Source organism: Channa argus, chromosome 17, assembly GCF_033026475.1.
Source record: "Channa argus isolate prfri chromosome 17, Channa argus male v1.0, whole genome shotgun sequence".
Lineage (NCBI taxonomy): Eukaryota > Metazoa > Chordata > Actinopteri > Anabantiformes > Channidae > Channa > Channa argus.
Genome location: NC_090213.1, coordinates 5,693,525 through 5,720,000, shown reverse-complemented (window position 1 = coordinate 5,720,000; position 26,476 = coordinate 5,693,525). Strand labels below are relative to the sequence as shown.

Sequence of the window (26,476 nt, the reverse complement as noted above, 5' to 3'; positions counted from 1 at the left end):
TTAATTAGTAGCAATTTAAATTTCAAATGTTGGGGAACAAACACCAGTCAAACTAAATCTTTTGTAAACTCATTTTATATTTGCGGTATAAGTTATTATACAAGTTATATAATATATAAAAGTTATTAAGAAAAACTAACGACAAAGTTCTGGTGTATTTCAGGGAACACCATTTTTATTAAAGCTATTCAGCCCATATTTAATAGTGGTGTGAACTTGAGTGTAAAGAGCTCTGAGAACCTGGGGGAAACATTTATATGTATAATTGTAATATTATCTGAGCTTAAATGTTTCTTGTAGCGATGAGGAAGGGTCTTGTTGACCACATTGTTATATCACAAAATATCAGTGGCATGAAGATAATTTTATGGTGTTCATGGGATGTTTGTATTACTCGGATGTTGATTTTCTGACGATTGGTTGCTGCTGCATGCAAATAGAAAAGGGAAGAATGGATTTACTTTTTCCCTTGGATTTTCTCTGGATCTCGACAGTGAGCCCGAGGTTGGCTGTGCAAGACTGAACCAGAGCTAATAATCATCTCTCATCAATTTCATGCAGTTCCAGAGTTTTTTACATAATTTACATGTTTTTCTTAGCATAAATGAATCTTGCTTTGAGGAAACTGCTGGTAATGGACAATAAGCTCCAAATAAATCAGTCACAGAGAAAGATTTGGACCTCTTACACTGTGCAGCAGGGAAGTTAAGCCGATGAATGACTTAGCCACAATGAACCACGTCGGCCAAATGTGTGTATTTATTCATGTGTGTGTATTTTCCCTGTGGACAGCATTGCTGTGCAGCTGATCTCTCCTGCAGCATCTGCCATTCACATAAACAAAAACACGCATTTACGTGCTGCACTTTCCTGGCTTGTCTGCCGTATAAGAGTCTTCTGCAGAATGCAGCATGTTGAATTTAGGTTAAAAGAAGCTACTTTGCAGTGTGTGAGCTAACGTGCACGGAGAGATGTGTAGATAAAGCAAAATGTGAGTTATGAGCTGAAATCTGAGCAGACATCCTCTTACTTATCCTAACTGTGTCCCTCTGCAGAGGAAGTGTGATTTGAAATCACTACTATCTGACACCTCATCTCATCATGTGGACTCATTCCTCAGATAAAATCCCCCTGTGGAGTTTTCTCTCATTAACTGCCAGTTTCTGCACTGATACCTACTGAACTTTGGGGTTTCCCCTCCTCTTTTATATGAGGCTGCAAATCGTTCAGTGTTGTATCTATTTGAAGATGAAAATAGTGTCATGTTTTTTGCAGAAGAAACATGTTGCAGACCCAAAATCAATGTTGCAGTCGCATCAATTAAATGTCTGAAATAAGGTCTGTATCTACTGTAACACAAGCTCAAGTGATTTTCATTGTTTATTCTATGACACAAAATTCATCACTAAATATCCCTCTCGCATAATTTTTGAGCTTTTTTTATGTCCTAAAAAAGACGTTTGCTAACGAGTGGCTAAGTGAGACTGCAGAGGTCATTGGGATCAATAAATTTCATCATAATGGACACAGACACTCATCAACTTAGTAATCTGTCTTTACAGCCTTGTTGACTTTATAGAACTCAGTAGCTTTATCAGGTCACTATAAGAAGAAAGGCATTTGTAGAAATGATAAGTGTGCTAAAACAAATTACAAAGTAGAAGTTTAGTGGTGGTGACACTGTGGTTTAGTTTGTTTACGGCCTAATAATACCTCGTTACTTCTGGAGAGAATATTTAACTTTCAAAAATCATGAAAGTTTTTTCAACAAAACATGTGGGTAAAAACCTTTCTTTGTCACAGAGACCTTTTTCTATGATAATTCAAATGTCAAAATCCAAATACAAATGGAAAAATCAAATTTTGTTGAGGGAAACAGGGAGATGCTAACTTCCAGTTTTGCCTACAAAAAATGTCATCCCCACGGCCTTGCTAAGAATTCCCATCACTAGTTCTAACGAAATGTCTTTAGTCGTATCTTAAAACCCTACTGACACAGCACATGCTCCATCTCGAGTCCATTGAACAGCTAGAACAAGTCATCATGTGTGTCTTAGCTATGTTATGCACCATAAACATTAAGTTATAGTAAAACTGTTGATCCACTCATAAAAATGTCTGCTGTAGTGAGCAAAAGATATAATACAATGTCCACACTTGAATATTACAGGATAAGTGGGGATTTCCCCCTCACTGTAAGTATCCTACATATTGAGAACCTGTACATGTTCATGTACAGAGAGCCGTTCCATGAACAGACGGTGAATGTGCTGTATAATATGTCTATTTAAATATTTAATGCTGTATACTAATGTTTGTGTGGCTGAGACATAAATAGAACAAGAGCTTGTTGCTAAATTAACATATCAGGAACAAACATGAAGCAAGACTGAGATGCAAAACAACACAACATCTATTACAGTCATGGTGTTGATTTTAGTGTTTCCAAAGAAACCCCATTATGAGGATGATGACTCTGAAGTAGCTTATTGTGTTGACAAAACTGCCTCCTAAAGTATGACATTAGTGTCAGGAGGATGGTTTGTTTATGCTGATGAAGTGTTCACGGCTTTACCTTTGTTTCCCTGTGTTTGTGTCACTGCTTCAGGAGAACGGTGTGGAGTTTGAAGCTTGTCTCGTGGCGCAGTGTGACTCTCTGATCGAGGCGTTGACCAGACAGAAAGCCAAACTGCTCACCAAAGTCACCAAGGAGAAGGAGTACAAGCTAAAGGTGAGACGGCTGCATCTGTACACTTCTCTTCACAGTCTGTCCAACGTCTCAGTAAAGCAAGCTTTGTTGCCCCTGATACATAAACATAAAATGTGAATCCTCCATCTGGTGGAAGTCATCTAATCTAAAGGGTAGTTTTAGCAGTTGCACTGAGCTGGTACTTTACACTGCAATAAATTACTGTAAAAATTATAGCGGTAAAAGGAGCTGACTACATGGTTTTATGCAATTTTAAGTGTATTTCACTTCTTGATCTCATAGATTAAACACGGTGGTTTACAGTATTTGACTGTAATTTATATTAGTTTTAAATAGATTTTAACATGAAGCAAAGTTGTACACTACAAACAGCTCTCTGTCCTAATACGACATTAAATTTCCTTCTAATAACTTGTTTTCGGGTATTTCTGTTTATCCTAAATAGGCTATGATGAAACATTCACAGAATCACATACATCTTTATAGTTTGATTTTAGTTTTGACTGTATTCTGTAAAGTGCCTTGAGAGGACTTTGTTGTGATTTGGCGCCATACAAATAAAGTTAAATTGAACTAAATCAGCTGTTTGTGTGTGTGAGAACATTTCGCAGACAAATAAACACACAGATAAAAATAAATCTCACTACATTTGATTTATCATTTAATGATAACAGTTAGCTTAAAAATATGATTTCAGGATCTTTAATACCTGAAAAATGTAGTTGCAGTTCCTAAACCACATCATTTCTTCCCATACTGTGATTATTTTTTACTTTCCCATGCAAGTACACTGCTGGGACTTTCCTATGTGGCAGTATATCACATGGATGCCTGCCCAGCATCAACGTGCCCAGTGACCCACTGACCGTCTGGCTGACTGAGGCGGAAGGGGGGGAGGGAGGGAGGGTGTTTAGATGGAAGCTCCAAGGACAGCTGTTGTCATTATCTGCGAGCTGGGGATTGAGATTTAGCCAGAGGGCAACAAGCTGGAGGCTGTGAGGAAACAGGGACAAGAGTAGAACAGCTGATCGTAGATAATGATAAATTAAACACATAAATAAATGAAATAAATACATTTTTAGAAAATAATAAACAATCTGACTTTGCTTTTGATTTTTGGTTCCACAGAGTAATTTCTATATTACAACACACACCAAACCAAACAACAAAGTGATGATGTTAATTACAAGAAGCATTTTTTTATGATCATCTCCAACATATCTGTCTGGATAACTTTCAATTGTCTGTAATTTATTAAACTTGTTTTGAAGAATTTTGTAGGTGCCAACAATTTTGTCCATGTCTGTAATTCTGAGTGAGGAGTAGCTCAGTTATACTAAAACATCTTGTTTATCACCTTGATGTGGATGTGTGTATTGCAGCTCTAATACATCATTACACAGACAACAAATTAAGGTGTAAAAACTGTTTGATTATGTTTTCGAAATTCAAGGAAGACACTAACACTAAAGTGCAAAATTAATCAGGAGTGTTCACACGTTATTTGTGGATTTTCACACAGCTCCCACAAGTGTAGAGCTTTGCCATAAATGCATAACTGGACTCGACACAAATTGTGTTTCCTTTAGGCAAAAATGCACATTATATAACTGCCGTTCCAAGAAGAGAAGAGAAGAGAAGCTGGAATAGAGTCAGTGGATCGTATTTTCCTGTCTGTGAACTGACCTTTGACCTTTAAAATATTTGCAGTGTTTGTCTGTGCTGGTTTATTCCAAGGCTTGAATGTGTAATGGAAGCTGCCAGAATAATTTTGTTCTTATGTGTTTTTCCACTACTAAGAATAAGCTGATCATATTTTACATCATATTTATAAAGACAGTAAGGTAAAAGTACAAAACCATTATCAGCAAAATAGACTTTAAGTACTCAAAGTAAAAATATCTAGAGTAAAATACTTTTTTAAAAATAATATATATCACTACATTTAATGGTGTAATTTTAAAAGATTAGATCCCCTCCCAAAACCATCCCCATTTTTAAATGTATTGTCTCACTTTGTAAAACACTCAGTTTTTTAGTACTGTTTATTCTTGCCCCTAAAAATCAAAACTTCTACTGTAAATAACCTCACTTTACAGACTTTTTTCTATAAAAAGATGGATGCTGAAGAACACACCCTGGTCAAAGCCGTAATCCAGTGGTTGGTGGATTAATCTCCACTTTTCTGACTCGTAGAAATGTGTGTCTGGGTCCTTCAGTGAATGAGATTAGGGCTCAACTGATCGCGGTTATTGAATCATTGTTTTAGAACAAATCTACCAGTTTTGTGGTTATTTCAGTTTTCTGAAAAAACAGATAACAGAAAGTGCATGTTTGAGTTTTAAAGCAATGCTAAAACAAAACAAAGCCCCAGTAATAAATAAGGAGGGTTGAAAATATTTTTTACCTCACTTACAGAATAGAGTACGCCAACACAAAAACTGTGTATTTATTCTACAAGAACTTGACAATATCAGCTCCAGATTTGACTCTGTCTGAAATGTGCTCCAGAGGCACTAAAAAAGGCTACGTGTTATGTTTCCCATATGTTTGGTATTCTAGTACTGGCTTGCGTTATCGTATTTCAATATTTGCCCCCTCAAATTCATTTCAGGTGTAAGTGGAACACATTGAAACTTCCCTTCAGCCAGAACTGCTGAAGCATGTGGGAGGGAGCTGACGGCTCGTCTCAGAGGGACAGGAGAAAATGAAAATAAGTCTGAGATTTAGTCCAGCTTCACGCTTCATATCCCATGATGTTTACACAGGAGATATGAGCAGGGATTTGCCAACTTGATTTGAAAAACAAATTGTGTCTTGGTAAATAATTTGAGTGTCTGTCTGTATATGTTGTTAGAAATGAATTCCAGAAGCAGTTACATATACAACCACTCCTTTAACAAACCTTCACATTGATTCATCCTCATAATTTGAAATCCAAAACTAAGACAGCTCTAAGCTGTGATTACAAAAGTTATGACTATACTATAATTCTGACTTAACGTTGTACACATGTACACGTCTGCTATTAAATTTTTTTAGATATTAAATTTTAGTATTTCTTAATGAAGAAATAGTAAGAGAGTCAATTGTCTCAATATGTTTCATAAATAAACAGAAAAGCAAGAAATAAATGATAAAAAGTCACACAAATGTGACAAACATACACATGTGCTGTTTGATCTTGTTTCCTTGGTCGTCGCGTCAGTGTAGACAGCAGCTGACAGGTGGAAAATAAACCAGCGTTTCTTTAACCATCAATAAACGAGGGGTCTCATTACCAGTATTCCACTTAATTAGCTCTCTGATTCTTTCAGACGACCATGCGTTAATGGATGAATTAATTATCTTGGCTTCTATCTAATCCCCTGTTTAGTCATTTAAAAGCCAATGTGTACATACATTTGTACATACATCAGTTGTACTTTGAGCAGCTTATTAAAGATGGAAAGATCAGGTATCACTGAATGTAGACAAAAGACTAATCTGGTGGTGACAGTTTGCTGACTTTCTATCAGCCTCAAACGACTGGTTGTGACACGCATCCAAATCTCATTTCCCTCCAGCTCAGAGTTCAGCCTGCAGATATGATGTGATGTGTGCGTTGGTGTGTGTGAGAGAGAGAGACATCCACAGAGGTAGAGAGTGAGAAAAAGTCACATTTGTCTGGTTAAGGCTGATAACGTGTTTCTCACCTTACCTAATCAGTTTTTTCCATTGGTGTGACGTGTTGAAACAGCGCTTCTTGTGCCCACAATGTGCCGGGAATATTACTGGGTTTTTAGACGTGTTTATAGTGATACGCCATCTGCCGGTTTTTACATTTTGCACCTTTTTTTTCCTGCATATGTTGCCTGCCAGCCACTGACTCACCTGTTGTTCAAGCTAAGTCTAATCACCTGGTTGTCATCACCAGCTGCACACGTGTCCCATTTCCGATTTCCAACAGTGTAACAACAAGCTTTGTGAGGAAGAGCTCATAATGTGGTGCTGCCACTGTTCTTCAAGTGATTAGGTCACAAGTGTTGGATTCACATTTTAACATATTAGGTGTTTCCATGGACAGATCGTGGAGACTGTGACACGAATAGCTTTAAAAATAGCTTTTTTAAAAACTTTTTCAACTGTTTGTGTATTTTTTTTTTTATCTGTTACTGCTTGTTTTGTATCTTATTTTTTAATACTTATTTGTCTCTTTTTAGTAATTTAATGCATTTTTTGCTTTGCTTTGTTTTATTTGTGTCTATTTTTGGTCATTTGGAATAATTTTGTTAATAACATTATGTGCATCTCAACAATTTGTTTTGTGCCAGCTGTGTTTTTTTTTTTATCAAGTTTGTGTGTTGTTTCTTACATACAGTCACAGAGGCAGGAAATCGTGGTTAAATGGAGTGTAGCTGTGATATGAATAATTTTTACAATTGCTCCTTCAGCATGAACAGGAGTGTGACATTAATAGTCCATTGTCTATTTGATGTGTAAAAGACAAAGCAAAAATAAACAATTACATAGATAGATTCTATATGATATAAGTAATTCCTCTAATCTGTGTCTTTATCAGGTGGTGCGGGACCAGATCACTCACTGCACCATGAAGCTACGTCAGACCACTGGCATGATGGAGTACTGTCTGGAGGTCCTTAAAGAGAACGACCCCAGTGGATTTCTCCAGGTAACTCAATTGTAAACCTTCAGAGGTGATATCAGGTTTGCATAGAGCCTCTGAAACCGGCACAGTTAAAAACACTGTCTTTACCTCTGCTGTGGGAATAATGTGGGAGCAACTGCCTCACTCACACACAAACACATGTGATCTGCAACTGTTTTATTTTACTTATCAGCAGGCTCAGATTCTCAGTAGCTGATCAATAGTTACTGATCCTTGCATGTTAGGTCAAACTGACAAGGTCAAATCTGTTCAAACATGTTCGCCTGCTTAGAAGGACACTTGGAGAAACAGGATCCTTTTTAACAGCTCACAAAACACATTTAAGTTTTATCTGCTTAGGAGGACAGATGGAGACACTTTTGGTTCTAATTGGCCTTATAGAGCTAAATAAAAATAAGTTAAATAAGTAAACTAGACTACATTATATATGGTGTATGTATGTACAGTGTGTAAAAGAATATTTTCTGAGGAGGAATTTTTTTAACAAAAAGAGCACAAAATAAGATATTCACATACACATAGGTCATATAATTTAACTATATTTTGTCACCTAAAGTTCAGTTTGTGGACTGACATGCCTGTAAACTGAAAATCGATGGATTCATAGAGGAATACATGCACAATAGAGTAATTCAAGTTTACCTGATGGGTTTCAATAAAGTTATAAGAAACGAAGAAGACAGATGTTCTACAGAATCAAAAACACACTGGACACATTTCCTTTTAACCATATCTGACCCCTGCAGCTACATTTACAGTATAGTTTCAGTCTCTCCTCCTGGAGACAGATACTACATGAGAAAGAGTGTGAGGTAACAGGGAAAGATGAAATAGAGAAATGCACATTTTTTTCTATTCCCAGTGAATATGTTTATTCTGTTGTTCTTTATTGTTGCTGATGTCTAAATCCCAACTGAAGAAGCATTTGTACATAATACATGTGAACATCTATAAATTCGACTAATCTGAGTTGAGAAAATGAAGCTAAATAACGAAATCTGTGTTTTACGGCCAAATTTGATCTTTTACTCAAACTTTGTAATGTTAACTTTGCAGATGAGGGGTGTGATTTGCATCCTTAAATATTTGAATTGCACCACCATGAGCCTCGTTTCACTTGTAAGACACAATGTAATGAAGTCATGACTAGAACAGATCCCAGAAAAGAGAATCTGTTTTACTGTATATGGTATGGGGGTACGTGTTCGCTCGAGTTAACTTGGCTTTGCTTGTGTGTGTGTTTATGTAGATCTCAGACGCCCTGATCAAGCGAGTGACATCGTCTCAGGACCAGTGGGTGAAAGGCGCCCTGGAGCCGAAGGTCGGCCCGGAGTTTGACCTCACTCTGAGTACAGACTCTTTGCTGCAGACGATCCTGCAGCTGGATTTCTGTCAGGGCAAAGGTAAACAAACAAGTGCACGCTTTTTGTGTACATTTGTGGACTTTTCCTTCAATACAATGTTTTGCTCAGTAAATGTAGGGTTAAGGTTGGTACTACAGGCTACGAAAAAAACTTTGTCAATGAGGGTTTCAACAGGTCACAAACTTCTCTTGTCGAACTTCTCTTTGAACATAATATATGTCACAATTAACATGACATGAATTTTATGTGTCTGACGTAGTCTTTTAAATTGTGTCAGATAAATAATCAATTTGTCATTTATGGTTAGTACTCAGCATGACCTTTAGGTCATAAGGCATGTGCTCTTCATTGCTTTTTGGATCTGATGCTAACAATGTAAATTCCTTTACTGGTGTGAGAACCAGTCCCAGCTGCTTTTCATGGCGTCATTTGTCCACGTGCTGTTTTAAATAAACACCCAAACCAACCCCACATTTCCAGATGTGCAGGAGCATCGGTTATTGAAACAAACCCAGGCAGCAGGCAGTGACGAGCCTAAGGTGGAGACAGAGATCCCAGGAGGTATTTCAGAGACCCTACTTTTCAAAGTAAACCTCTGTTTTCCTTCCTTGCATACGTTGTTACTTCTCCCTTCCCCCATCAGTACCTTTAGCCCTTGCACTCCTTATAGCCATCCTGGTTGAAGCTCATTGCTCTCTTTATCCCACAGAGTATGTCTGGTCTTTCCTCTGCATGGTTTTCGTTTTGTAGCTCCTTCCCAAGTAATGGTGCCTCTGCAGAGTCAAACTGCATTCACTGAAACACTGGAACAAAAAGTTTCCAGAAAGAGAAGTGTTTCCTGATGTACTTCTCTGTTTATAATTATTATTTTCATGTCATTTTTTGTTGCAGACACTGTTACAGTGTCTATAATAAACACAGGAAATGTGTATTATAATAAAAATATTATCTGACAGACAATATATTGTACCAGATTTAGCTAATTACCAGACAGGCTAAATTCATTTTTATGTAATAAGTAATAATGGTAAAATGAAAATACACACAGTATATTAATGTGTATGAAAATATGTAAAGGGATTCATCAATATACAACATAATATACATGCAAGGATGAAAGTTTTTAAATTATTCAAATGTATATTTAAAACATGTTGTTTTTCATACGATCTGCAATGCTGTATGTGACAAGTAATACACATTTTCTGGTTTTGAATGTCAAATAAATACTTTGGAAACTGATGCTGTGAGAAATACTGAATTTACATACTGAAATTGACAACAACAAATATGTCACATGAATCCATTGTTCCTTATATCATGACTGCTGCCTGTTACCCTGTGTATTTCTTTACCATACTTGTGTTTTTTTCTTGAAACATTGACACAACTAGCTCAAGATTATAAGATATTATGGAACAGATGTATACCTTTATTTGTCATATTTGCGAGCACAAGTTTTACCACCACAAGGGTTAGACGGATATTATGTTATTACTAAAATCATTGTGATTCTGGTTCTTCCATTTTTTGACTATTTTAGCCAGTCAAGAACCCTGTTCATTCTTAAGCTGTTAAAAGATTTTCTTAATGACTTCAGTCTACAAAGCATTTGGAAGGTTTTCCCACCTTGACAAGAACTAAATAGTTTTTTTAAAGACATTGACCAAATTGTGTTCTAATAATTGCAGCTGAAACCTTCAGTTACAAAATATTCACTGGTTTCCAAAGCTATATCAGTCTAACCCTTAGCACTACTCACACGGGTTCCTCCATAGTGGGTATCACATGAGTTACTTAAAGCCTTCATTGGTTGAGCTCCTTCACCTTTAAGGCTTCCAATCCACAATAAAACTCCTACTTTTCCTTTCATTTGTTTTAAGGCAACAAACCAGCTGAAGACACAATCCTTTGTCTGTCGTATTCTTTGGTCCTACCCTTCTAAGTTATGGTTCTCCCTTGTCCGGGAATGATTTTTATCCATTCTGATTTTTATATCAGTAAATTACACTGTCATTCCTATCTTTGTCTCACAGTGGAGTCTGGAGCCTCAGTGCCAGCGGCTCCATTTCTGCAACTTGAAAAGTGCTGCACTCGAAACAACAGCACCACTCTGGCCTGGAGGGTAACTGCAAACCCTGGCAGTCCCATAGAGGGCTACATCCTGGAGCTGGATGATGGGAACGGAGGACAATACAGGGTGGGTACCAAAGGCACAGTGATTTAATGCTCAACATGCCTTTCGAATACTAGGTTTCACAGTATATTTATATGTATGTAATCGGATTGTAATATTTCTTCAATAATGATAGAACGATAATAAAAATGGTAAAACCATGGTAACAAGGGAGCAGGGCTTATGTCAAGTCTTCTACCAGAACAGTTAGTATAAATGTATGTAGAAATAGATCATTTAGCATTTTTCAGCTCTCTTACATGGTTATCACACACAGACTATTATGTGTTTCCAGGTAAATAATGCAGCTCTTAGTGTTTAGTTTGTGATTTTAACTTCCTATTTCCTAGAGCTACCATTGCTTACACTAAAGTATTACCTAGTCATTACTTTAGTAATTCCCATAATATTGCTTCATTAATGTTTATTGAAGATTATAATCCTATTCAATTGATATTACAATAACATTAAATCCCTATTATGTGACATCACCACATTACCCCACTATTACCCTGCTATAACTGTGCAGTAAAGTGCTGCCTGTGTAAGCAGTGAACACATTTGCATGCTCTTAACGGACATTTGTACTGGTTTCCATACTAAATGTGTTTGTGGGTGTGTGTCTACCCCTAGGAGGTATATGTGGGGAAGGAGACAGTGTGCACAGTGGATGGCCTGCATTTTAACAGCTCCTACAACGCAAGGGTTAAAGCCTACAATGCCATTGGTGTGGGACCATACAGCAAGACGGTTGTGCTCAAGACCTCTGATGGTAGGTTTTGTGTGTGTGATTGTCTTGATTGTGTCCCCTTTTCCCCGTTTCTCTCACCAACCTACCTTCTTTCTCCCTTTACTTGAACATTGCATCTTCCTGATCAAGAGAGAAAGGAGAGAAAAGAGAAGGCAGTGAAAGCTCAGCTTTAAGTCTCAGCTTTAAGCAGAAAGGTTAAAAGTGACGTTTCAGTTGTACATAATGATCATGATTCAAACCAGACTGCATCACTGGCACATTACAATCACAATCAAACCACCTGAGCGCTTTTGAGTGTTAACTTTGGCTGCAGGACTTCAAAACTGGATCAAACTCACAACCTAAGAACTTCTGAACCGCATGACCTGGTCAGACAGTTGACCTTTATTTTCTGGGGCTTTTGATTATTTCCTTTGGGTCGCTGTAGATGCCAACAATCAAACTCACGACCTTCAAACTCCAGAATTATCCTCTTACCCCTGATACATGTAAACAGAGGAACTCATGATATTATTTCCTATAGATTTTAGCTCAGGGTCTTTTAGCATCACTGAGGCCTTTTAATATCAAGTAAATATTATGGCTTTCATATTTTATAATATGGGTCTGAATGATGGCACAGACTTATCTCGCGGAACATTAGTGAGGGAATGCAGCCTCATGACTGGCTGTTGTTTCTTTTCTGCAGTGGCTTGGTTCACCTTCGACCCCTCTTTAGCTCACCGGGACATCGTTTTGTCCAATGAAAACCTGACCGTTAGCTGTAATAGCTACGATGACCGCGTGGTGCTGGGAACAGCAGCTTTATCTAAGGTAAACACACACTAACATTTAATTTTTAATTGATTTTAAAACTCATACTGGACCTTTTATATATATTGTTTCTCCATAAAATTATTAAATTGAACTTCAGGGTATCCACTACTGGGAGGTTAGCATTGACCGCTATGACAACCACCCCGACCCTGCATTTGGGGTGGCGAGGATCAACACCATGAAAGACATGATGCTGGGGAAAGATGACAAGGCATGGGCCATGTACGTGGACAACAACCGCTCCTGGTTCATGCACAACAACTCCCACACCAACAGGTAGGAGCATGCTTTGTCTGAAGGTAAAATGTAATATTTTCCTCACATTTTGTTTTATAGTATAAGTGATAATATTGATAGTAAATTTTTTTCATGTGTCTCCAGACAAATTAATTTGACTATCAGAAATGAATTAGAATCTCTGTTTTAACTACACGTGGGGAAGGCCCTGGCTGTTTTTTGTGCTTATGCACCAAACAGCAGTTCTGAGTATCTTGGCTTTCTTGGAGACCATGGGTGAGGTCCTTGAAAGAGTACAACCTGGGGGCTCCACAGTTCTGCTGGGGGACTTCAATGTCCAAATGATGGAGAAACCTGGAGGGGAGTGACAGGGAGGTACGGCCTGCCTGATCTAAATCCGAATGGTGCTTTGTTATTGGACATCTGTGCTAGTCATGGTTTGTCCATAATGATCAAGCATAGGGTTGTTCACAAGTGTACACCTAAGGCCTCAGGTCAATGATTGACTTTGTGGTTGTATTAGCAGATTTGAGGGCGTATGCCTTGGACACTCAAGTGAAGAGAGGAGCAGAGTTGTCAACTGATCACCACCAGGTGGTGAGTTGGATCCAGTGGTGGCAAAGGGTACTGAACAGACCTGGTAAACTCAAATGTATAGTGAGGGTATTCCTCTGGAGGTTTTGTGGGGGGTATTGCGTGAGTATGGGGTGCCGGGGCCATTGTTACGAGCCATCTGGTCCTTGTACACCTGGAGTGCGAGTTGTGTTCAATTTCTCTTTAATAAGTCAAACATGTTCCCAGGAGATGTTGGCCTCTGTCAGGGTTAACCTTTGTCACCAATTCTATTTAGGATTTTTATGGACAGGAGTTCTAGGAGCAGACGTGAGAGGAGATTGTCCAGTTTGGGATCCTCAGAATCTCTTCTCTGATGATATGGTTCTGGTGGCTTCATCAGACCATGACCATCACCATGCACTGGGAAAGTTGGCAGCCGAGTGTGAAGTGGCTAGGTCAGCACCTCCAAGTCTGAGGCCATGTCTCTCTCCCAGAAAGCCTCTCAGCAATTGTGGATTGCTGCTTTCGGTTTGGGAGTGAGTCACTAACCCTGGTTTAAGTATCTTGGGGTCTTGTTCATGAGAGTCATGAGTGTAAAATGGATCGTGAGATTGACAGGCGGATTGGTGCAGCATCAGCTGTAATGCGGACATTGTACCGAACCCTTGTAGTGAAGAGGAAGCTAAGCCACATGGTGAAGCTCTCAATTTACCAGTCAGCCTATGTTTCAACCTCTCACCGAAAGAATACGATCTTGAGTACAAGTGGCTGAAATTAGTTTCCTGCAAAGGGTATATTCCATCTGGCCTGGGAAGCCTTGGAATCCTCCCAGAGGAGCTGGAAAACGTTGCTGGGGAGAAAGATATCTGTAAAGCCTTGTAAGCCTGCTGCCACTGCATCAAGACTCAGGATAAGCGAAAGATAATGAATGAATGAATGAATGAATGAACTTAACATGCCATTTGCAATACGGTATATCCTCTGCTTTCACTTTATGTATATTATAAATTGATCTTGTTTATTTGTCTGTGTTTATGTACAGGGCAGAGGGGGGCATCACTAAGGGCTCGACTGTGGGTGTCCTGCTGGATCTGACCAAACACACCCTGACCTTTTACATTAACAAGAAGCAGCATGGGCCAACTGCTTTCGAGAACCTGGATGGGGTCTTTGTGCCCGCTGTCAGCCTCAATAGAAACGTGCAGGTCTGTGTGTGTGTTTATATTTCTGAATTATAATTTTATGTGCTGTACAGTGTCATCTGAGTTTTTGGAGATACTAAACCTGTCACAACTCGACATTTACCAGCGATGTGCACTGAAGCAGGGAAACAACTGATGTGAAAAGTGCAGTAATGCGTTGTTCTACATTTAGACTCGTACAGTAGTTATGCAGAAATTCAAAACAGAGCTGAAATAACATTGTGATTAATCATTTAGTATTTGAAAGAACATTCATCAATAACAACTTTGATAAATCATTCATCGTTTAAACCAAAGCAAACGTACCAAATATCCACTGGTTACAGCTTCTTAAAACCTTACATCCTTCTTAAAAGGATCTGCTTTTTTCTCAGTTTTATATCCTGATGAATAGAATATGTTTGGATTTTGGTTAATTTCACAGGTGTTGCCATCCATCTTGCTGCTAGTGATGAAAAGCACCTAAATGAAGCACTGCATTGTATTTGTAAGGATGACATTTGGACATCTTAGAGCATAATTAATCATTATTTGTTATGCTATCAAATAATTTGTCATTCCTTTGTTATTATTTTTGGAACTTCATAACTGGTAAAGTCATGTTTAACTGAACATAAATCCTCAAATAATCAATTTAGCAGAAATGTGATTATATGCCTCTGTACATGTCCAATGGTTAATTTTATTTATTCCTTTAGTTTATGAAACCAGGTAGATCCCACTAAAGAACGGGGGCGGCTGTAGCTCAGTTGGTAAGGCAGTCGTCCACGGACCACAGGGTCAATGTTTCGATCCGGTCCCGGCTATATGTCAAAGTGTCTCTAGGCAGGACACTGAACCCCTAACAACCCATTCCCCTCCCCAGCTGTGCAGTGCTGGTCCAAGCCCAGTAGAAATTGGGGAGGGTTGCGTCAGAAAGGGCATCCGACGTAAAAACTGTGCCAAAATCAACATGCAGACAATGATCCGCTGTGGCGATCCTGAACTCATGGGATAAACCGAAAGGACAAAACAAAAGGGATCTGTAAAAAACGCTACAATCCAACATGAAGGTTTTAAATCAGCTAAGAACAAAATCCAGAAACCAAAATCCAGAAACCTGAAGCACATTTGTTATATATATGTGTTAGCACACTTGGCCAAAAATGCTGATTCAATTCTATTCTGGGTCAAATACAATTTAAAAATACACTGTGGTGTTAGTGAAGTACTTGTACTTTTGTACCTGAAGTAAAATTTTTTTGTATGTTCTAGTATTCAGGTAGAGAATTTAAAGTGGTACCTCTTGTAGTGGAACATTTGTTTAGGCAAGTACTTGCTCTTCTGCCCACCCGGTTGCCATTTATGCGGTAATAAAAGTGTTTGGTGTGACAAACCAGTACCAAGGGAGATATTTACAGTACATGACAAGGGGTTGGGTCAGCCTTCGGTGGTGGTCTCACTGAGTGTTTGTCTGTTTCAGGTGACCTTACTGACAGGGCTGGAGGTGCCAAAGCACATCAAACAGTAAGAGCTCCTTCCTCCCTCTGAGCGTGCTCTGGATACAAACCAACAGTGTCATATGCAGCCACAGTTTGCTCCCACATGGCCCTTTTCCAAGATGGGATTTACTCCCTCTCCCATTCTTCCCAAGGTGCCCTTTCTTTTGGATGCACATCAGTGCGAAGCCTGATAATGTGGGACGAAGAAATAAATTTGAGTAATTATTGTCTAAAAATACAATGATGTCTGTGGATCACTGGTGACTGACTGTGGATTGCCATATTCATTTTTAAGTCCACGTTTTTGCCCTGTGGACTTAATGAGCCTCTCAAAACAACAGAATCAACAGTGAAGACTTCCACACTGTGCAGTAGAATAAGTTCCTCATGAAGAATGGTTGTATGATGTACAATCAGAAAATTCCACCGCCAATTTTAGCAGTCAACAAAGAGCTTTCAGCAGGCGAAAAGAGGAGAAATGATGGAGCAGTGCACAGTGTTGATTTGCGCTGCTCTCAGGTGGTTCACAGCTTTCAAGCTAAAGCTAGATGAAGGGAGTGTTTTGTAGGTTGTTTCACCCAGGATATATTTAAAAGCTAAAGTTTCACTGCACACTTTTATCCCAGTTGTGACTGCAGCAGCACTGCCTTCTCTCTTTTCAGTTTTTCCCTCTTAGTTAGAGTTTCTTATCTGTGAGCAGGAATGTGACAGCCATCTTAAATCCACTCAGCTCTACTGGTGATCAACTCTCAAAAAAAGTTACAGTGAAGACTTTTTTCAAAGTGGTTTTCACACCGAGCTCAAACTGGGAATAATCAGGTTTGATTTATTTCATTTTAATGTGGCAGATCCGCAAAACATGAGAGTGGCCACACACAAGAAGCATTTTATTTCCCAATCTGAAGTAGTTATTTTATTCTAATGCATTTGTGAGACACAGTATTATATTTCAGCAACATTATGTCTTATTATTACTTTCTGTTAGACTTGAGTCTGTGCTTGACTGTCAATAAGCAGTTGCAGCTAATTCACATGTCAGCAATAGTGGTTGAAGAAACACATAAAAAATACATTTACATTTGGTTTCTTGCAGAGAGCTAAATAAAATGAATTTTTCTACATATTAATAAAACTAAATAAACTGTAAAATTGTAAATTGTACTGCTCTTCGACTGCTGAAAGTTGTGATTCTTATTGTGATTCTTGTTTTTGACCTGATTTTAGTTTTAATGTCTGTTTCTTCTAAAATTCACTATGGGAAATAGATGACACAGAAGTCATTCTTGAGATGATTAATTTTTCCCCTTTGGAATAAAAAAATTGTAATTTATCTAGAGCTGTGAGTTAATATATAGAGACTGGCTTCCGACTTTTTTAAGTACACCTACGTAGTCTAATGTACTATACACAGCAGCAGTAAATTCTTCTATCCCTTTGTTTTTTAATGTTCAATATTGTGTTGCAAACTATTGTGTTTGTTCTCAAAGGAGAAAAACAGGAGCCATCTCTGTTGTTGCTACCTTCCTCTTATTTAACCAAGTGAACTTTGGGAGACAGATCAGACCAAACAGGAACTAAAATAAGGCTGAAATGAGAATCACTATTTTGTGCTGAGGCAGTAAATAAGCAGTAAAATATTCCTCTGGGTCAATTTCTGAAGGAAGTAATTGAATGAAAGTTTATGATATGCCAATAGAAATCTTTAAGAAATTGGGTTTTGGGAGTTGTTCTCTCCTTGAATCAGTACGTGAATTAAATTAAACATCTTAAATTTCTGCTGAAACTTTATTTATGAGGCACATTTTGAACAAACCCAGTTTAGACTTAAATTCACACTATCAACAGCATCAAGTTCAATAGTGCTTAAAATGCAATGTTTTTATCAGTAACTCAGTCACTTATGCCCAGAGAAAAGAGAAGTAGTGGTACTTTTGTAATTAATTTAATATTTAGTACTTCCACATAAAAAATAAGAAATACTATAGTGGGCTACATTCGTTAGTCCCTTGTTTATCTCTCGGAGAGTGACATCAGTTTCATCTCAGCTCTCTGCAAGAATGTGAATAAACATATTTTTTAAAATCCTGGAATACTAAAATGTTCCTGTAAAAATGTAAAAATTCTGTTCTCTCTAGATCATAGACTCATGTACAAACAGGATGCAATGTGTGTGAAAAGCTGCATTATAAAGTGAGCTTGTGCTGTAAAACATGCCGGGATATATCCATACAGTGGGTTTTTACAGCCAATAATATGCTATATGTCATCGACCAAAATGAATAACTTATTGAAAGCTACTGAATTATCATACAGGAGTCAAACTGAGTGTTAAACATTCAGTTTTCCCCTTTATAAACCCAGAAGGTCGCTAAGACAGCCTATTATTCCACACTGACTGACACCACCATTGTCTGCTCCATCTCGTCAACATTTAAATCGGCATTTAAATCTAAAACCACAATGCCACACTTTTTGTCTTGTGCGTCATGTGATGCACACCCCCTAGCACCCAGCTGGATGTATTTCTCCACTACAATCCGTGGGATGAATGCAGAAATGAAATGGAACTAAGCCAAATGTTTGTTTTTTATGAGACCGACATTCACGTGTGGTCATCTCGAGGTTAATTTGATTCTCTGCTCTTTTATTGTGTCGCACTGAAAAAGTCACATCAGGTACGTCTGCTGCTATGCTTCTCATCAGGGATTGGATACCGGAGCCTGTAGAGGAAAGTAACTTCAAAACTCAACCAGACCACTGTGACTGAGGATACATGGTCAGATTGATGTAACATACATTACACATGTATATTTAAACAATTAATGCAGCAAAAAAGGCTTTTAAAATCATTTAATCCTGGATTTTATTACAGTACAGAAATATTTCTATTCCCTGTAATTACAAAAGTGTGTGTGAGAGACAAAGGAAAGAGGTATAGACAGACCTGCCATACTAGGCAATGTGTGAATGGAAATTCACTGTATAACTGTACATACTGATATGTGAGCTATGATTACTACATGTGATATTGAGCATGAATGAAGCATCAAACAAGTTTACAACATATCAGATGCTGTATTGTAAATAGTGAACTGTACTCCTGTCTTTGCAATGAGCGATGTTAAAGCTGCTATCACAGCTTGGCCTCTGCTGTCCCGTAGTGGCAACAGCATGAAAAAAATAAGCCTGGTAATACATGCACTGCCTAGCCCCCTTTAAAAAGGTCATATTCTCTAGTATTTCATTGGACCACCTTTAGATTATGATTACAGCATGCATTTATTCCCATCCAGAAAGTTGATGATGGGACAGTTGGAGCACTGTGTGAAGTCTTCTACAGCACATCACAAAGATTCTAAACGGGGTTTAGAGTGATTCATCTATGTGTGACAACGATGTCTCATGCTCCCTGAACCTTTCCCTGATGAATCCTGGCATCGAGTCATTAGGAACAAAAAAAAAATTCACTGATGGAAAAACTCATTGAATATATTTAAGTAGTAGATGAATACATTGTTGCCAGCTGAGACGCATTAAACTGCAGTAATTACCCAGTGGAAGGCACTTACCGATTTGCCCGGGTGAGGTGGTGAATTGTTTTGCGGGCCAGGCAGTGCATTAGCTACCTGTTTTCCTATGGCTGATGCTCTGGAAATGTTACATTTCTGATTTTACCCTTTACCATAAGCTATATTGTGATATTCAAACATTTAATCAGGGACATTAAAAAAAGCATTAAATTAAATTGTAAAGGTTTTTTTCTATGTTGAAACTATTAGAATTGCAAGCAGTAACGTATTGCTTACATTTTAATACAACCCATTTTAAAATAATTTAAGTAGTAGAGTTCTAGAGTAGCTAAAGTATGTTAATATTTTATTTTAATTTTCTAATGAATAATGTATAATATTAAATACTTTTTTCATTAATCATTTATGAATCAAAGTTGCCACACATTAACAAATGTTATATCTATAGAATAGCAAACAGCATGTTTTTTTCAAGCCTTAAGTTTGCCACAGGCCCTGAGTAGCTTAACTGGCATTTTGCCCTCATGCTGCATTCTGAACAGTGGGAACAATTATTTTAAAGCAGCCATAGAGGTGATAACACTGGGACACATGACTAATATGTACTAATAAGGTAACAGAAGTCCCTCAAAATGGACTCCTCCAGCATTTTAGAATCAATAGAGTCAGAACATTTCACAGGGCATCTACCAGTATCTAATTTTGACCATTTCCAATTTTCCTTTCTTTTTTAACAGAAATACATGTATCTATAAATACTCACCGTTAGACATTGTAAACGTACTTTGATTCACTGTCAAAGTTTTAAATATGAGACCACTTACATAATCACTTACATAAGACATTTTATTTGTACGTTGACTGAAACGATTACTACAAAAAGGCATCTTTGCTTCAAGCTTTACTCAGCCTGTCACTTGAGGCCTTGGGCAATACATGAGAAGACAGTAAATATTTGCACAAAGCTAAAAGGAATAAATGTAATACCAATTTTAGGATTCTGGTCCTTTTTATAATGCACTGCAACATCAGAGACAGACGAAGCCTGATATAAATTACTTGTTTGTACCTGACGGGACTGAATTTATACAAAAGTTCATGTGTCAGGAAAGCTGAGGTGCCCACAGTCACGCACCCCCTCTGCCTGGATTACTGTGATTTCACCATGACTCTTATTATTTTCAGCTGCGAGCTGAAGTTTCCAGCATAAAAGCTTTAAAAACCTGTACACTACCTGCTCAGCTTCGAGCAGCAAAGATATCAAGTATTATGGAGCAATTGGCTGCTAGAGGACAATATTTTTGGTGAAGACCAAAACAAAGCTAAAAGGACAATGAAAATTGGACAGACATTTGTCTGCTTGACAAGACTCAGCTAATGTTGTGTGAATAAGCAACTGTTACCTGACATGTTTGCCAAAGCCTCTTTAAGAAGCCAGCTTTGTGTTCATAGATATGTTTCTGCTGCCTCCAAGTGGCCAAAAAAAATCTAGGTCTAATACATTTTACATTTAGGGTTTTTTAATAAAGATTTCATTTGAATTTGTGAAAATCAAAGCAGTACCATAAGAAAACATTAGCTGATTTTTATTTGACGTGCACTTTGTTCACCAACTGAAATCGTATTCTCCAGTTTCTAGCTTATGTTTACCATCTTTTCCATATGACATGAATGCAGCATTGGCATGAAAAAAGAAAGTCATGATCTAAACCAGTTTCTCTTCCAGAAACTGAAAATCTAACTACCTGCCAACGGGGATTCTTATTTTTTATGACCTCCCCAGACTGCCAGTCACCACCTAAGGGCTAGTTTGATTCATGTAAGACTTTCTGGCTGCTCGACTCTGACCCTGCTCCCACCCCCACACCACCGAAAAAACATGCCCCAGGGTTGACTATGCCTGAATAGATTTTAAGGCCCATGAGCAAAGTAAGGGCATTTTTTAAAATGTATTCTGAAAGTCTGGATGATTTGCAGATACAGGTCTGCGGGCTGTTCACAGTGCAGAGGCTTATTGGGCGGTTTTCGTTTCTAAAAAGGCTTGTCAAACAGTAGAGAGGCAGACCGAGACAAGAAACGCATATTTACAATTAATCACATTGTAGTCACCCCCCCTCTGTAGATTTAATGTGGCCCCTTTACCCCACATGTACCCACCCATGAATGTGACATATTTTAGTAAATTAACACATGGTGCTGAGATTAAAGCATGTAACTGTTGTAAGATTATTAACAACAGCAAAGCAAATAGTATTAATTTATCCACTCTCTTTAAAGTGTATAAATATATTTAATTACGTTTATTTTTGTTCCCATCTGTTGTTGGTTCAGTATTTTAAAAAAGCTTGCCGGCTACAGATTTTCTAAGATCTGCTTACAGCTTGAGACATGTGTTGTGCTGTAGCTAAGCTTTGTATTTCTTTATGCTTTTTTGAATAACACAAAAAGCTGCTTCAAGTAAGTGGTGTGAGAATTTGTGACCTCACCCAGCTGCACACTGCCAGATCACAGGTCTCATTTTGTCACTATCCATCCGCATTAATGTTACTCTGAGCAACTGTACAGAAAAAACAGTATAATTCTGTATATTAATTCTGTAAAGACTTTATGTTTACAGCTATACCTTTTTAAAATATCCAAGAATAGGTTTCATAAGGTATAAATACTGTATTGAAAAGGCCATTCCTCTTCTCATAGTCCTTAGTGTGTACATTGCTTTTCTAAAAGTATTTATGTCCTGTTATGACCCTATCCCTTCCTGCCAATGTAAATGTTTGTTATGACTTCATGTTTTGTATATGAGAATTGCATTGCAACTACATAATTTTGAAACCTTTACAGTGCAAAGCACAAAGAACACAAATGTCTTTTCTTTTGTCATTTATAAAAAGAAATTAAATTAACTGTGATGGAATATGATTTCACTGCATGGATGCTTTCGTGCTTTAAAGTACTGACGAAGTGGACATTCAAAGATTGTTTTCACAGATCAATTAATTGGATTTCTGACTCAGCAGTGTGTTACCAGTAAAACTATCCCATATTTCACTGTGACATGACAGGAAATCCGCCAGGGATCTCTCATTTCCTCTTCAGAGCACGTTTGGCTGCAAAACATCCTGCAGCGAGTCCAAGACACCAGTTCTTCCTCTGTTTTCCTGATACTTCCTCTCGTGCTTCCTCTTGAATCCAAATCTTCCTTCACTCCACTTTATCATTAAAGCTTAGCCTTAACCCTAAGCTTGGTGCGAACAATAGAGTCCTGACATGGCTTGCTTTATCCTTCTGTTCTCAACAACATTTGGAAATAGAAATCAGAAGACATAACAAGAGACCTATTTGCCTCCCTTTTTGCCTTTGATTTTCTGGATCTCCTTAGAGCTGAGCATCAACATCCCATTCTTGAAGCGTCCCACCTGACCTGAGGGAGCCATGCTAGAACCAGAGGAGACCTTCTTCTTCTTCTTGTCCCTGGTAGAGATGAGAGGAAATATATATATGAGGACCAGACTTGTAAAGCTCAAGAAAAAATTAAAGTGCTATGTTTCCAAACAAAGATTATATTAAATTATTGGGATAAATTAGGCATTTAGTGCAACAGAACCACCTAAAATAGGACATTTGAGTATATTGTAATGATAAACATACTAACTAAATAGTATCACACTCAAGAGAAAAATGTTTCTAGAAAATGTGAATTTGATATCACACTGACTAGTGTGGATCCCCCTGCCTTTCTCTTGGTGAGTGTAGTTTGTTCTTTGACTTTCTGTCAGGATTCTGAAAAGTGCTGCCCAGTGTATCACTGCTGCTACCATAGTAGGTGAGTAGAGGAGTGCTGCCCTACATTTTCCCCATCTTCATCAATTTTGAAACCATTTAAACAACTTTTTAGCTTAACAAAACAAAAAGGTATTCAGGTAACTCACTGTAACCACTGTGGCATGCTGAGTATGTACTTCACAAGATGGTGCACCCTCATCCCCAACAGTAAACCCTGATGTGATGTAACTGCACAATCTCAGTTTGTATGGTTTTACATACCTTTGATTGTTTTGCTTCTTCTTTTTCTTCAAATCCTACAATACAGGGAAATGGGGACAGAATTTAATATCCTATATATTTTCCATTTTCCAAGTCAATTACTAATGTTGAATTATTGTCCCCTTAACTTCTCTGACAAATTCTTACCGGATGAACCTCTTCTTTGCCTTTCTGCTTCTTCTCTTTGATCTGCTGCTGTAGCACCTTGTAGTTGACATAGTCCTTTTTAGGAGGCTAAATTAAACAATAATTACTTTAACTCAACGGTTTGCTTAGTTATTAAAGATACTTTGTTACAGTAAATACTTTTGTGGTGTGACGCTACATCACACGACCTATAGTGGTTTGGAAAAAATAAATAAAAGAATTCTCCTTACTCTGGCTCCGAGCATGACTGCTCTGTCCTGTTCAAAAACACGCTGCTGCTCCTTCTTATACCCTGTAATCCCAAACCGGTGGACCTCCAGGCGAGCCTGGTGTAAACGCACAAAAACAGATGTTACAGAAGTTCTAAAACTGAGGCAGTTATGCTGTGAGATATGGGTAGTGGGTTGAACGTTTATTGATTAGGTGTAAATACATAGTGACCCAAAACCCCTTGTTTGGTGCATCAGTATGAATGTGGCATCTTATTAAAAAAAGTGTGATAAAGTGTCACCTTTTCCAAGTTGAGTTCTTCTAAGTGGTCGCTTTGCTTCTTTTCCGTTATTTGAGGGACCTTGAGGTGAAGACCACAGACCCAAAACAAGAAGGAAGTGAAATGAATGAGTGGTGACAAGAAGAACAAAAACAGAGAAGTTGGGCGAGGGCTTACACAGCAGCAATATAAGTTTCCAGGATATAGAAAGTGCTGCATTTGCAAATATTGTCTGGGATAAAGTCCCCTGATGATGAGAAATTTCCAATAATCCTGTTGCTTTATGTGACAAAGATGATGCTGCCACTTGGCCTGCAAAATAAAACTGACTTCCCTTCACTCTCTCAGGACACTAAACATGACACTTTTCCCCCGACAAATAGTACAAGAAAGTAATAATACAAATGTTGTACAAAGGGCTGATAACTTCTTCAGTGCAGAACAGATACATACTGTGGATCCTCAGTTCAATTGAAAACACATAAATATGACAACGATTCCCAGGAGAGATTATAAAAGTTTCTCATACTCTCTTTACTACTTGAAGCTCTAGACTTTTTCTTCAGAGAGAATTAAATTAGCCCATGTTACTAGTAAAACTTGTGACTTTTTTTTGTGTGTTTCGGTGTGTGTGTAATGATTTTTTGTGTGTATGTCGAATCCTTGGGTGAATTAATTGCATTATGTTCTTATTTCTTTATATGTACTGTAATTCTATTCGTTTGTTCTCAAGACTCTCTAGCAAAAGAGATCTTGATTTTTAATTAGATCATCAAACACTTGACTCTGTGTCAAAGCCTGTGCTGTCCCAGAAACGTGGACATGTTATCCTTTCCCATTTCAAGGTCGTCCAAGAAACACACCATATTCTTACATGAGACACACAGCATCATCCGCCTAAGATGAGCATTGTCTGTCAAATCTAAGATTTTAAAGTATAAAGTATCACGGACTCACTGGTATTTCATCGGGAGCTGGTGTCAGCTTAGTCTTTGGTTTCTTTTTGGGATCCTGAAAAGTCACGATTTCAACCCGGCTCCTCTGCTCAATGTTTGGACCTGGGCCAGATATGAAACATTTAAAATAACCAGAAAAAGAGAGAGCAGACACACACATTTAATGTCATGTCAAACACATGTGAGTAGCAGTGTTAACATACAACTTGTTGCCATGTTGACTACCTGTTTGCTTTGTCTGTGGTTGGTGCTGCTTCTGTGCTGCACCACTATGATGATCTGCTCTGTAGCCTTTGGTGTCAATGCCAATATCTACAATTTTAGGAAACTCTTCCTCTTCTTCCTCACATCTTTTTCGTTTTTTTTTCATTTGAGACTTGAGCTTCTTTTTTGATGTGGGTCCATTACCTGCATCATTTAACAACAAAAGACAACAATTAAAATTCTTTATATTTTTTTAATAAACAGAAATAACTTGGCTGCGCTTGTAGCACCAGTGATGTTAAAGGAACAACATTAAAGAGCTGAACATGATCACAGTTACTTGGCTGTAGTCAGACATCATTTTGTCTGTCTAAAAGAATGGTCCTTCAACAAATTTTCATTTGTGAAAGTAGCTTAAAGTAGTAGTTCAGTTGCAACATAAGAAGTGTATGTGACTTTAAATAAGGTTACAGATTTAACAGACGGATTTGTAAAAAACAAATAGGCATTTTATTATTAAAAGCGGGGTGTTGTGAAGTGTGTTTTTATGTATGGCAAGAGAACATCAGTGTTACAGTATCGTTTCACAAATCACACATAACAGAAAAGTAGAAGATAACAGTACAAGTTAAAGCCTAATACAAAAGAAATCCATTTGATGTGAGACACATGCCCTTAAACCACTAGCAGAGCTAGTTAGCTAGCTAACGATGCACTTACCGAAGTCATAAAGCTTATCCAGAACTTGTGCGAGAAACAAGCAGTCTTCGTCTCCTTTTTCGTTGGTCTCCGACGTCATTGTCAGCTAATTATGGCAGGTTAGTAAACACAAAAATGGCAGAAATAGCTGCTCGTCAGGACTAAGTCAATGCTAATTACAGCTAAGTGCAAATGTCAACAAACCGTGTAAGCAAGTGGAACACGTGTTTGCTACCGGCATTATAACCAAACTGCCTCCCGCCTATAGTGTTTCCTCTCGTAAGAATAACCGTAGCTCTGGCAGACGATATAATTAGTTAAGTCAGGGTTGAGTTGTGGATCGGATTAAGAATCTCAGAAGCCGACTGGTTGGGGTTAGAAAAACGGGTAAATCCGGGTTAAGCTAAATGGGACAAAAATCGACGGCGGAACAGATTTCGGGTTG

The 26,476-nt window shown here is 38.0% G+C and overlaps 2 protein-coding genes across 3 annotated transcripts in view; one reads left to right on the top strand and one right to left on the bottom strand.

The window, feature by feature from the left end:
• Positions 1-20,960, top strand: part of LOC137102161 (E3 ubiquitin-protein ligase TRIM9) — a 38,033-nt gene extending 17,073 nt beyond the window's left edge. Inside the window, exons 3-12 of one of the 2 annotated variants that reach the window (XM_067481371.1) lie at positions 2,609-2,731; positions 7,272-7,382; positions 8,629-8,782; positions 9,224-9,304; positions 10,780-10,943; positions 11,553-11,691; positions 12,359-12,483; positions 12,584-12,762; positions 14,321-14,483; positions 15,943-20,960. In XM_067481371.1, the coding sequence (XP_067337472.1) occupies positions 2,609-2,731; positions 7,272-7,382; positions 8,629-8,782; positions 9,224-9,304; positions 10,780-10,943; positions 11,553-11,691; positions 12,359-12,483; positions 12,584-12,762; positions 14,321-14,483; positions 15,943-15,990 (1,287 nt within the window). In that variant the 3' untranslated portion in view covers positions 15,991-20,960. The remainder of the gene's footprint in view (positions 1-2,608; positions 2,732-7,271; positions 7,383-8,628; positions 8,783-9,223; positions 9,305-10,779; positions 10,944-11,552; positions 11,692-12,358; positions 12,484-12,583; positions 12,763-14,320; positions 14,484-15,942) is intronic. The other variant, XM_067481372.1, reaches the window with a different exon arrangement.
• c17h1orf131 (chromosome 17 C1orf131 homolog) lies at positions 20,348-26,427 on the bottom strand. Its single transcript, XM_067481377.1, has 8 exons — positions 26,053-26,427; positions 25,354-25,536; positions 25,130-25,230; positions 24,194-24,253; positions 23,913-24,008; positions 23,683-23,769; positions 23,536-23,570; positions 20,348-22,962 (listed from the first exon to the last, which is right to left on the bottom strand). The coding sequence occupies exons 1-8, from the start codon at positions 26,129-26,131 to the stop codon at positions 22,827-22,829; spliced, it is 777 nt and encodes a 258-aa protein (XP_067337478.1). The 5' UTR covers positions 26,132-26,427; the 3' UTR covers positions 20,348-22,826.
• Positions 26,428-26,476: the final 49 nt, after the last annotated feature.

Bases quoted from the DNA above. Each gene is read 5' to 3' on its own strand.
- c17h1orf131 (XM_067481377.1), bottom strand. From the start codon at position 26,131: ATGACGTCGGAGACCAACGAAAAAGGAGACGAAGACTGCTTGTTTCTC. The intron at 23,770-23,912 runs GTAAGGAGAATT...TGTTTAATTTAG, and splicing joins CAGTCATGCTCGGAGCCAGA to CCTCCTAAAAAGGACTATGT. The intron at 22,963-23,535 runs GTATGTAAAACC...CATCTCTACCAG, and splicing joins AAGAAGCAAAACAATCAAAG to GGACAAGAAGAAGAAGAAGG.